This window comes from Suricata suricatta, chromosome 12 (genome assembly GCF_006229205.1).
Source record: "Suricata suricatta isolate VVHF042 chromosome 12, meerkat_22Aug2017_6uvM2_HiC, whole genome shotgun sequence".
Taxonomy (NCBI): domain Eukaryota; kingdom Metazoa; phylum Chordata; class Mammalia; order Carnivora; family Herpestidae; genus Suricata; species Suricata suricatta.
In genome coordinates, this window is record NC_043711.1 from 49,688,196 (window position 1) to 49,701,715 (window position 13,520).

Genomic DNA, 13,520 nt, shown 5'->3' on the forward strand with positions numbered 1-13,520 from the left:
GCCCGGCGGCCGGGATCCCCGCGCGGCGCCCCTGCGCGCCCTGCTCCGCGCGGCCCCGCGCCCGCTGCTGCTGCTCGCTTACTTCAGTCGCCTCTGTGCCAAGGACGACATTCCCCCGCCACTGCGCGCCCTGCCACGCTACCGCCTGCTGCGAGACCTGCCACGACTGCTGCAGGCACTAGAGGCTCAACCTTCCACCGAAACCGCCAGCTGGGGCCGCCTCGGGGCTCGTTCTTGCCTGCGGGGTCGCCTGGAGCTGTGCAGACGGCTGGAACGTGAGGCCGCCAAATTTTGCCAACTGAGGCTCAGCAGAGACAGGCGTAGGGGTACTGGCTGGAATCCCTGAATGAGCCTTCTACCCTGGAATCCTTGGGGTGCCACCTCGGGACCACTGGCCAAAAATCCTTATGCTGACTCCCAGCCTGGGAGCAGAGCACCTCCTTCGCTGTCCCAGCCCCTTCCCTACGTGTGTCTGGCTTCTTCCTTTCAGAACGAGCAGGGAGAGTCCGTCTTTACTGAGGGGTCCACTGATAGCAGTCCTGTGGGGGTGGGGGAATCTTCCCACTTCTCTTCAAAATTCCCGAAAGAGTAGTTTGCACACGCACCAGTCCAGGCTGGAGAGGTGTGGGACCGAGGTAGGGGAGGCAGGAGCTCTGGCAGTTCTGAAAGAGGGTGACTCCAGGGGGTGGGGGAAAAACCCTTTCTGAGCCAGGATACTGCTTTCCCACCTTAGAGCCCAGCCCAGAGGAGGGTGGAGGGAGGGAAGGAGGGAGCCTGATCCAGGGAGAGGTTTCAGCCTGAGTGGCCAGGACAAAGGTGTGACCAAGATCAAAAAAATAAATAAAGGTGAACAGAATGGATAAGCTCAGAGACACAGTGTGCTTCTCTCGTGTGTTCAGGATGCTGAGTTGGAGGAAGGGTCAGCACAGGGGGTTGTTATGCAGCAGCTGGTGGGCCCAAACCCTCCATGTCCACACCTACAGCTACATCCTCCACATTCTCACAAGCAATGCCTCTGAAAAGACAAAGGAGGACCTGGAAATTCTCACTGTGAACAGGTTCAGAAAGGTCCATTTGTCACGTAGCCAGCCCATGGCAACAGCACAAATGGGCCTCCTGTCTGCTTGGCTCTGAGTTCCTTTCCTCCATACCACACATGGCAGAGGCCTGGGAGTGGCGAAAAGCCCACTTTCTGGTGCCATTTGTCCCTGCCTTTAGAGCTCCTGTCCCACAAAGGGTTACCGAGTCCCAGGGTGGATGTGAGAAGTGACCTGGAGTGCCCAGTATGAGGAGATTCACTGGGCACTAAAATCCCAGATTCACATGGGACGTGGAAATGTCCTTAGGATTGCCCAGGCCCTCTTCCTTAGGGACTCCCAGGGTGAGTAAGAACTCCCTTACTCAGCTGTGACTCTTCAGGGGCCCCTCCCAGCTAGGTGTCAGAGGAGGAGGAGGAGGAGGAGAGGGAAAGAAGGAGGTGAGGCCACCACCCTAGTCCTAGGGTGCTGGCTCCCAGGCCTAGTGTTGGTGGGAGGGACAGGGCGGGGCGGGAACAGCCAGCTGCCTGCCGGGAGCCAAAGCGAAAGCACTCTGGCTGGGTCTGGGACGGGATTCAGGACGCCCAGGAGAGGGAGTGCTCAAGCCCGTACTGGAACCCCAGGCTGAAGAGGGAATCTGGCCCCTCCTGGGGCTGAGTGGGAACAGGGTACCGTGTCTTCCCCCCCTCTGGGGGGGGGGGCAGGACAGGGCCTTGGGCCCTGGTGCCTTCTGGCACCTGGAAGATGCCTGTGCCCTGGTTCCTGCTGTCTTTGGCACTGGGCCGGAGCCCCATGGTCCTCTCCTTAGAGAGGCTCGAGGGGCCTCAGGATACTGCCCGCTGCTCTCCGGTAAGTCTAGGGCCCTGGAAGGCTTGGGGAAGGCTCAGGGTTCAGTCTGCGGCCCACTGGGGCCCTAGCTCCTGTCACTGTCACTACTTCCAGAACTGCCCTGGCTGGTTGGTCTGGTGCTGATGGGATACAAAAAGAATGGGGAGGGGGGCAAAAGCTGAGTTTGTCTTCTTCTGGAAGGGACTTGAACAAGGAGCCCCAGAAAGTTGGGCAGGGATCTCAGGCAGGGTAAAAATGGCTTGATTCGGTGGCATAAACTCTGACCCGTCTTTACCTCCTCCCCAGGGCCTTTCCTGTCACCTCTGGGGTGAGTAGCCCTACTTTTAGAAAGGAAAGAACTGCCCAGATTGGCGGAAGGGAGGGGAGATGTGCCAGTCCCATGCCCTCAATACCCACCTTCAGCCCGGGAAGAGCCCAAAGCTCCTTGGCCCTGTGCGGGTGTCGGTGCAACTAACCTCTGGATTCTGAACAGCTTTAGCTCTCACCCTGCCCTTCATGCACAGATGGTGACGTGCTCTGCCTACCTGGGAGCATCGTGTCTGCCCCAGGCCCTGTGCTGGTGCCCACACGCCTGCAGACAGAGCTGGTGCTGAGGTGCTACCAGGAGACTGACTGTGACCTCTGTGTGCGTGTAGCCATCCACTTGGCTGTGCATGGTGAGCGTGTCGTCCTGTGACCGTGTATGTACATGTGAGTGTGTCTGGGATGGGCACAAGGACTGGGGAGTCCGTCAGGCAGTCCTGCGCATCCTCAGTGTTCTCCTGGAGGACACTGGCCAAAGGATCCCCAGGGCAGCCCAGTATCTCTGTCTACCCACCACCCCCCCTCCTCTGCCCCAGCCCAGACCCCAGGCCTGACTCCTGCTTCTCAGCCCTGGGCTTTCTAGAAGGAAGCCGAGTCCAAAGCCAGCCCAGAACTGGGGCCTGACCTGGGCCTTGCTCTCACCTTCTAGGGCACTGGGAAGAACCTAAAGGTGAGGAAAAGTTTCAAAGAGCAGCTGACTCAGAGCTTGAGGAGCCTAGGAACGGTGAGGAGAAGATGGCTGGCCCAGCTGGCCCTTGCCAGGGCCTTGCCCATGGCCCCTGGGCCTGACCAATCCCCTGCCCTGTTGCTCACAGCCTTTCTCCAGGCCCAAGTCGTGCTCTCCTTCCAGGCCTACCCCACCGCCCGCTGCGTCCTCCTGGAGGTGCAAGTGCCTGCTGCCCTTGTGCAGCCTGGTCAGTCTGTGGTATGCAAAATAATAATAATAGCAATAGCCATCTTCTTTTTTTAAATTTATTTTTAATTTTTTAATGTTTTATTTTTTTTTTGAGAGAGAGAGACAGCATGAGCAGGGGAGGGTCTGAGAGAGAAGGAGACACAGAATCTGAAGCAGGCTCCAGGATCTGAGCTGTCAGAACAGAATCTGACATGGGGCTTGAAGCCACAAACTGCGAGATCATGACCTGAACTAAAGCCGGATGCTCAGCTGACTGAGCTACCCAGGCTTCGCTCAATAGCCATCTTTCTAAATGTGACATCTATGAGGTGCTCTTGTGTGCATTAGTTCTGTGTGCAGATTCTGACAAGGCTGTGGGCAAGCCCTTTCAGCCCTTTATGCCTTAGTTTTCCTGTCTGTAAAATGGAAAAAGAATAGTCCTGCTCCGTATGGCTGTTGTGAGAAATAGATGAGTTGGTATGTGTAAAACGCCTGGTGTAATGCCCAGCAGTGAAAGGTCTCAGGAAGTTTAATTTTCCCTTCCTTTTGTAATCCTTAAAAGTACCTATGGGGGTGTCTAGGTGGCTCAGTTGGTTAAGCATCTGACTCTTGATTTCATGATCTCATGGTTCAATTTGTGGGATCGAGGCCCATGTCAGGCTCTGTGCTGACAGTGCAGAGTCTGCTTGGGATTCTCTCTCTTCTCTCTGCCCCTCCCTTGCTCGTCCTCTCTTTCTTTCTCTCTCTCAAAATAAACTTAAAAAAAAAACACCCATGAGAGAGGCATTATTATTACCCTCATTTTCCAGAGAGAGAAACTGAGGCTTGGAGAGGGGAAATCTGTGGGCTGGATCTATTTCTCCGGACTTCGTGCTGTACCCTGTCTGTCCTGCATACATACTGTGGGACAGGGTGTTGGAGCTTCTCTCTACCTCAGGAGGCCACATATGTGGAAGATGTACCTCCACCCGGCCAAACCACTCAAAGCCTTTGACTTCCCCTCCCACCCCCAGCTCCCAGCCAATGTCCTCTTGTCTGGAAAATTATAGAATCGGAGAACATCTGCTGGCCCACCTCAAAGGGCAGCCGAGAGGACCCCCGAGGCATTGCATGTGGCAAGGGGTTTCTGATTACCTTACCTTTGGACACGTGATGCAGAACAGGAGGGCTGGGCACAGGGACTCAAATATCTAGGGCCCTTATCCTTGCCCTGCTGACACCACTACTGAGGGGGTGTGCTTTAGAACTGGGGGCCTTTTTTTTTTTAGAATTGGGGACCTTTAAAGGAAACGTTAATGGGAGAATTTCAGGCTATACAGTACAGCATCATTGGTTGGGGGATGGGGTGAGTGGAGTGGTCCATGGACAGGAGCTCAGAGCCCTTGGCCTGTATTCTGAGCCCTATACCACCAGCCTTCTACCACCCCTCTCCTCACAGGGTTCTGTAGTATTTGACTGCTTTGAAGCTGCTCTGGGGGCTGAGGTGCGAATCTGGTCCTATACTCAACCCAGGTACCAAAAGGAACTCAACCTCACACAGCATTTGCCTGGTAAGTGGCTGCAGAGCCTCAGGGTGCCAGGTCCTGGTCCCCTCCTCTCAGTCTCTTTCCTCTCTGGCAAATGCCATTCTGCTTTTATCCCCTTCCTTGTCCCATCCATTCTCAGGCAGGGGTGTGAGCTCCTATCCTCCCCAGGGTCTATCCCTCTTGCCTCCTCTCCCCAGGTGACATTGCTTCCCAGTGCTTTAGGAAGGTGTTTGGGCACTGGATAGATGGGGTGGTATTTAGGGAATAGGGAGCCCTTCCCAGTGCTCCCCACGGGTCAGACTGCTCCTCTTCTTTCTTTGGCCCCCAGCCCCACTGGTGGCTTTTCTGTGATCTCTCCCCAGACTGCAAGGGACTGGAAGTCCGTGACAGCATCCAGAGCTGCTGGGGTAGGGACTATGGCCAACACGGCTGGAAGGAGGGAGGGGCAGGGTCTGGTTTGTGAGGGACCCTTGGGGACAGCTTCAGGTCTTGTCTTGCCACAATCCAGATACTCACAAGCTCATTTATTCATCACACACGAACTGCAGTAGTTCCTACTCTGTGCCAGGCATTGGGAATATGAAGGTGAATCTCTCCTTATAACAGATTTATTTATCAGTATCAGGGACATCTAGAGGCCAAAAGCGTTGTCAAGATTATAGTGCACCCCCCCTCCCACATACACACCATATATCAAAATAACAATAATATTAAACCATAAAATAAGGGCTGAGAAAGCCAAGGCTCTGATGGTGTTTCCCAAGCATTATCTGAATTTTGCTTTTGCTTTGTTCATTTTTTTTGGCATTGTCTTTTCTTTTTTGCTGGGGTATAACATACATACAGGAAAGTATGTAAAGAACACTATTTTAAAGTCCAGTTCAATTAATTTTTACATATGTATACATTTGCATAACTACCACTCAGATCAACATACAAGCAGTGATGTTTCTGAGCTCTTAAATTTTTCAGTTTTATTTCCCTTTTGGTTCCTTAAGTTTGGCCTGTCTCTTTGGGAAGTCATTAGAAACTACTCAGCACCAGAGCTTTGAGGACACAGATACACATCATGTGTTTCACGTCTCCATTCATTCAGCAATCACTGACTCACCTATTTGGCAGATATTTATTGTGTGATTACTCTGCCCAAGGAATAATCCTAGGCACTGGGGATAAATCAGTAAACTAAACTGACAAAGACCCCTGCCTTCACAGAGCTGACGTTCTAGCTGGGAGTCAAGGTCAAGGTCTAGCAGGGCGTCAGGACACAGTAAACACATGGAGATGTGAAATATGCAGTCAGTTAGCATGATTAGTGTTGTGGAGAACATTTGGAGAGGGGAGAGGGGGAGAAGGAGGTTGGGGGTTGCAGCCATCACTCTAGTGAACAAAGACCCCAAGGAAGTATGGGAGGAGCCATATGCGTGTCTGAGGGAAAAGGGTTCCATATCCAGGGGAAGAGCCAGTGCAAAGAGCCTGAAGCAGGAGTATATCTGGTGTGTTTAAGTATTAGTAGACAGGGCAGGGGGTCTGCACTCGATTAATTACGGACAAGAGTACCAGGAAATGAGGTTAGAGTGGTGAGGGCAGCCAAATTGTAGAAGGTCTCGCAAGCTGTTATAAAGACTCTGGCTTTTACTCTGGAAGTAATCTGGGGGGTTATCAGAAGGTTCTGAGCAGAGAATGATTTATCCTACAGTGGTTGCAGGATCCTTCTGGCTGCAGAGAGTGAAGAGTTGTATCAGGATACTGGGCTGGCTGATGGGGACAAGGTCTGGTCTGAGATGAGGACACTCATCTAGTGGCCTTCCAATCTCAGGGATTTGAAGGAACTCCAAAGGTTCAGTCAGAGGGTGTGACAGGGCTCAGATATGTGAAGAGGTGAGGCAAGTCTCTCTCTTCCCCCCCCCGCACAGCCCTGCCCTGGCTGAATGTGTCTGCCGACGGTGATGATGTGCACCTGGTGCTGGACGTCTCTGAGGAGCAGCGCTTTGGCCTCTCCCTGTACTGGAACCAGGTCCAGGGCCCTACAAAACCCTGGTGGCACAGAAACCTGGTGAGGCCTCCCTGTCCTTAAGTCCATTCCTACTCTAGGCCTGTGCTAAGGATGCAGGTGTATTATCAAAGGGGACCCTTGAAGAGGACACAGCAACCCCCACCCAAAGCAAGGAATATTGGTGGGGGAACAGCTACCTGCCTGGTTTCATTAACTTTGGCATCCAGCCTTCCTCCTCCTCATCTCCCCAACTTCTCCCCTTCTGCTTGTCCCACAGACTGGGCCACAAACCATTACCTTGAACCATACAGATCTATTTCCCTGCCTTTGTATTCAGGTAAGAGAAGAGTCCAGCCAGGTGCCAGGGGAAGGGGATTGGGAAACTGATGAAGGAGGTGGCCCTTACCTTCTTTGTCTCCTCATCCTCCACACTCTTCTTTGATTTGGGAACTATTGCTCCCTAGGTTGACTAGCCTCTCCTGACCTTTGCTGTCCTGTCTTCTGACTGTTGCAGGCTCTGGATGCTTTTCCTGATCCTCTTTCCACGGGACTCCTACTTATGCTTTATGGCCCCATTCAAATGTCACCTCCTCCTTGAAGCCTTCCCCTACTCCTCCAATTGTCTCTGCGCTCCCCTGGAAAGTAGTGCTGTGAACTCAGACTGGTTTGAATCCTGACTCTTGCCATTTACTAGCTGTATGATCTTGTGCAAGTCACTTCAGCTCTCTGAGTCTGTTTTCTGTCTGTAAAACGGTACTAACAATACCAGCTTCATAGGGCTGTTATAAAAGGAAGTATCCAGGCTTCTGTATGTTGACTCTTTCCTCCTCCTTTTTTTTTTTTTTAAACTTTAACTATTTTTTTAAATGTTTTTTATTTATTTCTGAGAGACAGAGACAGCACGACCAGGGGAGGGCCAGAGAGAGAGGGAGACACAGAATCCCAAGACAGGCTCTAGGCTCTGAGCTAGGTGTCAGCACAGAGCCTGACACGGAGCTTGAACCCAAGAACTATGAGATCATGACCTGAGCCGAATCCGGACACTTAACCAATTGAGCCACCCAGGCGCCCCTCTTCCTTTTTTTTTTTTTTTTAAGATTTTATTTTTAAGTAATCTCTACACCCATCATGGGCCTCAAACTTACAACCCTGAGATCAAGAGTCACATGCTCTACCAACCAAGCCAGCCAGGCACCCCTCTTTCCTCTGAAAGATATCTGAAAGATATGTCTAAATGGTCATAAGGTCCCATCTGTTTTGCCTTTGACATTAATGTCTGTCAGTCTCCCTACCTGAAATGCCCTCCCTTCTTTTCTGTACAACTCAAATCCCCCCAACTCAATCCTTCCAACTCAAATGTCACCTCTTTCCCAGAGCTTTTCCTCAACTCTCTGGCCTCTCTTATATTACAGTCTTCTTGCACTCCTGTACTTCCTTGTCCATTTGTCACTTCCTTTCTTATTTGGGCACCTGTCTTGTCTGCCATATAGTGGATGCTAATTAAGCCTTTAAAGGAATGAATGAATGAAACTCAACTAACTAGCACTGTGATAGGACGCATAACAGATGTTCATGAAATGTTTGCTGTGATATAAACGTCCTTACTGCCAAACACAATGCTGGCTACCTAGTGCGTGGTCTTAATTAAAAGTTTGCTGAATAAATTAATGGATTATCTCTACAGCTTAGCACAGGGCTAAGCAAAGAATAGATATGCTTTAAAAGTCTATTGAAAGAAATGGGGTGCCTGGCTGGCTTATTTGATACAGCATGTGACTCTCGGTTTTAAGGTCAGGAATTAAAGCCCCACACTGCAGGTAGCATTTACTTAAAACACACACACACACACACACACACACACACACACACACACGCTCCTGGAAGGAAGTGGAAGACCAGGGGGCCATATTTCCTGACTCTACTCATGACTCTTTTTCCACAGAAGACTATATGTATTTTTCTATTAAAAGAGTAAATGTCTACTCCTGAAATCATTGTTGCACCATATGATAACTAACTTGGATCTAAATTAAAAAATAAATAATTAATAAAAAAAAGAAAGAATAAATGAATGTGTTCTTAACACCTGGCATAGTACCCAGCACATAGTAGGTTCACACAAAGTAATCATGGATTTAATTAGCAATGTCCCTAGTGCCTACCATAGTGCTAAGACACATAGTAGGTACTCATTAAAAGTCTGTTGAATGAAGATGTTGTCAGATATTGGCATAGGGTTTGCTGGAAGAATAAATGTGTGCAACTCTAGGGCTTTGCAAAGGGCAAAAAGACTGGACACGTGTTTATAAAATATCAGTGCCTAGCAGAGGCTAGGCTCCTGGAGGGTCATCGGGGTTGAACTGACTTGTAGAGCCCCATTTCATTCCCAGGTGTGGCCGCTAGAGCCCGACTCTGTCAGGACAAGCATCTGCCCCTTTAGGGAAGGTGAGCAAACCTAGGCTGGGGCCAGGGTGGGAACGGTGCAGGTGAGTGCAGGGCGCCCATGACCCCGCCCTCTCCTTGCAGACCCCCGGGCACATCGGAACCTCTGGCATGCAGCCCGGCTGCAGCTGCTGCCCCAGAGGGGCTGGCGGATAGATGCACCCTGCTCCCTGCCTGCTGAGGCCACTCTGTGTTGGCAGGCACTAGGTGGAGGCCCCTGCCAGTCGCTGGTTCCGCTGCTGCCACGAGTAAATGTCACTATAAATGTAAGTGAAGTGGTGGAAGGCTCCTGGAAAGGAGCAGAAGCCCAGGGGGCCATATTTCCTGACCCCACCCATTTCTCTTTTCCCACAGAAGGCACTTGAATTGCCATTGCTGAATGTCCACCCTAACCTGTGTGTCCAGGTAAGAAGGGGGCACAAGAGCTCTGGGCTAGGGGAAGAACCCAGAGTGGACCTGCCCAGATAATTCACTGTCTTCTGGACCCACTTTATCCTTAAGTCACTGGAGCAAAGTTGTTACCTCTGGGAGTTCCACTATTGACTTTAGCAGTGCCGTGGGACTCTGGGCAAGTCACTTTATCTCTCTGAATGTCGGTCTCCTCATCTGTTTAACAGGGATGATAATAGTAAATACTTCATAGTAGTGAATAAAACCAATACATGTTCCCACCCTACAGAGCTTATGTTCTAATGGAGAAAGGCAGACAATAGACCTACACGCTATGTTAAAATTGTATATAAATACTATGGGAAAGGTGGGGAAGGATAAAGGAGGGTTGGGGTTCCAATTTCAGGTGGAGTTGTCAGATGAGGCCTCTTGGGTGAAGGTAGTTAGATGAGAAGGGAATGTATAAAGACATAAAAAGAGCTAATTTAGAATCAGAAGGCCCTTTAGCACAGATACCCTCACAAGACTAAGGCTGAAAAAAATGAAGTATCTCCTAATCACCAGCCTTGAACCCTGATCTGCCCAAGATTAGGTCCAGAGTAAAGACCCCCTTCCCCAACCTGACAGGCCTCCCCTTACTGTCCTTCTATTCTTCTATTCTTTATGGCCTTGGCTCTTGCTTTTTCCTGTGCCCCTACCTTTGGCCCCTTCTAAGCAGGTGAGCAGCTGGGAGAAGCTGCAGCTGCAAAAGTGCTTGTGGGTTGGTAAGTGAAGCCTGGAGAAGGCGGGGACGGGGCCATAATAATAGGGGTGAACCCTGGGAGTGCCAGCTCTTGGGGGGTGATTGTCAGGTACAGGAATGGGTGAGAAGCAAGTGGCAGCCTCCAGCAAGGTTGGATCTCACTCAAGACTGGGCTCTCATCCTTTCCAGACTCCCTTGGTCCCCTCAAGGATGATATGCTGTTGGTGGAGACACAAGGCCCCCATGACAACAGATCAGTCTGTGCCTTGGAACCCAGTGGCTGCACCCCACTACTTAGCATGGCTTCCACGGTGAGGGCTCGGGGACCTTCCTCCATGTACCTTTCCAGTTCTGTCTTAAGCCTGGCCTCAAATTTTCACTGTGTTCTATTTCCCCTCCTCTCTTCCAAGCCCTGTGCTGGTGTCTGGGAATGTAGGGGTGATTCAGACCTAGGTCCTGTTCTCAGTGGCCTCTTAGTAGTGTCCAGGCCCCATTCCCCCACAATTCTGCCCAGCTGCAGCTCAGTGGTCTTCTAAATGTGGTACCCCTTGGTGACAGCCCCTTTTGTCTTGACAGAGGGCAGCTCGCCTTGGAGACCAGTTACTACAAGACCTGCAGTCAGGCCAGTGTCTGCTGGTGAGTAGGTGGCAGGAGGGCCCTGCTCCAATGCCCAAGGGCCACAGGCCTAAAACTCTGTTTAACTTCTTCCATCTCTTCCCATGCGTCTCAGAGGGCTCAGGGAAACTCTCTCTTCCTAGGCAGGGGCCTCCTCACTGTCCCCCTAGGACCCACTTACCATCTGTTTGTGCTTATTTGTGTCCAGTGCTAGGGAAGCCAAGAGTTGAAGAAGTATAGTTCCTGTTCCCAAGTTGCTCACTGCTGGCTAGAAGCCAGTCAACAGATAACCAAATTCATATATACTAAGCATCGGGTTCCACAGAAAGCTTCAAGGAAGGGTCATTGTGCCAGATCTGGCAAGGAGGAAGGCAGGCAATGGTCTAGGCAGTAGGCATAGTGTGATCAAAGGCAGGGCAGTTTGTGGGGAACTACAGTTCGTGTGTGTGTGTATGTGTGTGTGTGTGTGTGTGTGTGAGAGAGAGAGAGAGAGAGAGAGAGAGAGAGAGAGAGAGAGAGAAAGAGAGAGAGAAAGAGAGGAGAGAAATGCATAGCTTAGGCTGGAAATGTGGAGATCAGGCTGGCCAGAACGTGTGATGGGGGGCCATGGTCTTGGTTTTGTGTCTTACAGCTGTGGGATGACGACCTCAGGGCACTGTGGGCTTGCCCCATGGACAAGTGTGAGTATTACAAGAACTGCCCTTCCCCCCCTGTGCCAGAAACTGGAATCTAGATAGTTTTAGGGGCAGCACTTGCAGTGGCCTGTCCTTCCCTGGCTCAGATCAATCAGAGGGGCATTCCTTCCTTCATTCCAAAGCCAAGAAGGGAGCTCATAGGGATTCTAGCATCACCGAAAAGACACAATCCCTCTCCCCACCACAGCCATAGAAGGCTAGAAAGACATTAGCATTTAGTAAATGAGAGCTATTGAAGCATTTGCTATAAAGCGTCTAAAACCATGAATGAATATAATGAGGAGGAACTGACTTAGATGGGGTGAAGCTGGGAAAAAGTTCAAGCTGTTCTGAAGGCTGAGCTAAGTGAAGGAGTAAGAGGTGCTTTTTTGAGGAACTTTGAGGTGGCCATTGTGGCTGGAGGGTCTTGGGAGGCAGACCTCTATCACAAGGATGCAAGGGTCATCTAGAGTTTTGGGAACTGATGTAAGGAATTGGATTTTATGTTAAGAGCAGTGGGAGCTTCCTGTAACACTATTATCAAATTTGTATTTTAAAAAGGTCTCTGGAACTGCCATGTAGTGTATGAACTGGAGGCAAAAAAAGAGGTCAGGGACACCATTTAGAAGGCTGTTGGAGTCATTAAGAGAGTGAGGTCAAGGGCACAGCAACATTAGGCTTAGGGGACAATATTAGCTGACACTCAAAACACTTAACATACCCAGCATTGTAACTGATTTCTTTAATGTATGTAGTCCTCACAACAACCTTATGAAATAGATAACTATTGTTAACCCAGTTTTACAGAGGTCAAAACTAAGGCAGAAGACGAAATGACTTACTCAAGGTCACCCACGTAGATAGATGTATGTTCATATATTGACTCTGACACTAGGCTGTGGACTTGGGGCGAAACTTTCCATTTCTCTGAGCCAGTTCAGTCACATATGGCAGCCCCAGAAATCTTTTAAATCTTTTGAGTTTTTCTCCTTCGTGAAGTGGGGTGAAAGTGTATGGCATCTAACTAGCCCGTCCTCTCCCCTGGGTCTCCTAGACGTTCACCAGCGCTGGGCCCTGGTGTGGCTGGCCTGCCTACTCTTTGCCGCTGTGCTTTTCCTTCTCTTACTTTTCAAAAAGGACCGAGTAAAAGGTGAGCGCTTCCGGGCTCCCCACTCCCCAGAGACAGGGCTGGGCGTTCCCCTCGGGAAGGTGGCAGCCGAGCTCACGGGCTGCCCCCGCCCTTCTCCCCTAACAGTGTGGCTGAGGCTCTTGAAGGAGGACATCCGTGCGGGGGGTGAGTGTGAGCCAGCGCCAGGCGGGCGGCGGCCCCTAGCGGGCCGGGCCTCTGGCCTTCTCACATCTTCCCTTCCCCTCGATTTCCCCGGCAGCTGCCGCCAGGAGCCGCGCGGCTCTGCTCCTCTACTCCGCGGAGGACTCCGGCTTCGAACGCTTGGTGGGCGCCCTGGCGTCGGCGCTGTGCCAGCTGCCGCTGCGCGTGGCCGTGGACCTGTGGAGCCGTCTTGAACTGAGCACGCAGGGTCCCCTGGCTTGGTTCCACGCGCAGAGGCGCCAGACCCTTCAGGAGGGCGGCGTGGTGGTGCTGCTCTTCTCACCCGGGGCCGTGGCGCTGTGCCAAGAGTGGCTGCAGGACGGGGCTCGGGCTCCCGCCCCGCAGGGCCCGCACGATGCCTTCGCCGCCTCGCTCAGCTGTGTGCTGCCAGACTTCCTGCAGGGCCGGGCGCCCGGCCGCTACGTCGGGGCCTACTTCGACGGACTGCTCCACTCAGAGGCTGTGCCTGCCCTTTTCCGTAGCGTGCCGGTCTTCTCCCTACCCTCCCAGCTGCCCGGCTTCCTGGGGGCCCTGCACGAGCCCGGGGACACACGCCCCGGGCTGCTGGGGGAAAGGGCGAGGCAAGTGTCCCAGGCCCTGCAGCCCGCCCTGGATCAGCTGCTTCAGGTTCCCGGAGATCCCAGGGACTCTGGGGACGGGACACGGGATGGCACGTGAGACAGGGGAGACAATTTGAATAAAGGCAGACACTATTTTTCTA

General features: G+C 51.8%; 2 protein-coding genes across 9 annotated transcripts in view; both read left to right on the plus strand.

Moving 5' to 3' along the window:
• Positions 1-868, plus strand: part of IL17RE (interleukin 17 receptor E) — an 11,344-nt gene extending 10,476 nt beyond the window's left edge. Inside the window, exon 18 of the mRNA XM_029917380.1 lies at positions 1-868. Within this exon, the coding sequence (XP_029773240.1) occupies positions 1-346 (346 nt within the window). The 3' untranslated portion in view covers positions 347-868.
• Positions 869-1,689: 821 nt separating this feature from the next.
• IL17RC (interleukin 17 receptor C) lies at positions 1,690-13,520 on the plus strand. 8 transcript variants are annotated; one of them, XM_029916116.1, is made up of 19 exons: positions 1,690-1,886; positions 2,172-2,193; positions 2,390-2,542; positions 2,839-2,913; positions 3,005-3,114; positions 4,523-4,634; positions 4,973-5,017; positions 6,527-6,666; positions 6,884-6,943; positions 8,997-9,051; positions 9,133-9,314; positions 9,403-9,453; positions 10,154-10,202; positions 10,370-10,491; positions 10,757-10,816; positions 11,427-11,475; positions 12,524-12,619; positions 12,725-12,763; positions 12,858-13,520. In XM_029916116.1, exons 1-19 carry the CDS (start codon positions 1,782-1,784, stop codon positions 13,475-13,477), a joined length of 2,145 nt encoding a protein of 714 aa, XP_029771976.1. In that variant the 5' UTR covers positions 1,690-1,781; the 3' UTR covers positions 13,478-13,520. The 8 variants fall into 8 exon arrangements, with proteins under 8 accessions (XP_029771976.1, XP_029771977.1, XP_029771978.1 ...); XM_029916117.1 differs by having other exon boundaries at positions 10,157-10,202; XM_029916118.1 differs by lacking the exon at positions 12,725-12,763.

Bases quoted from the DNA above. Each gene is read 5' to 3' on its own strand.
- IL17RC (XM_029916116.1), top strand. From the start codon at position 1,782: ATGCCTGTGCCCTGGTTCCTGCTGTCTTTGGCACTGGGCCGGAGCCCC. The intron at 2,543-2,838 runs GTGAGCGTGTCG...CTCACCTTCTAG, and splicing joins CATCCACTTGGCTGTGCATG to GGCACTGGGAAGAACCTAAA. The intron at 9,454-10,153 runs GTAAGAAGGGGG...GCCCCTTCTAAG, and splicing joins ACCCTAACCTGTGTGTCCAG to CAGGTGAGCAGCTGGGAGAA.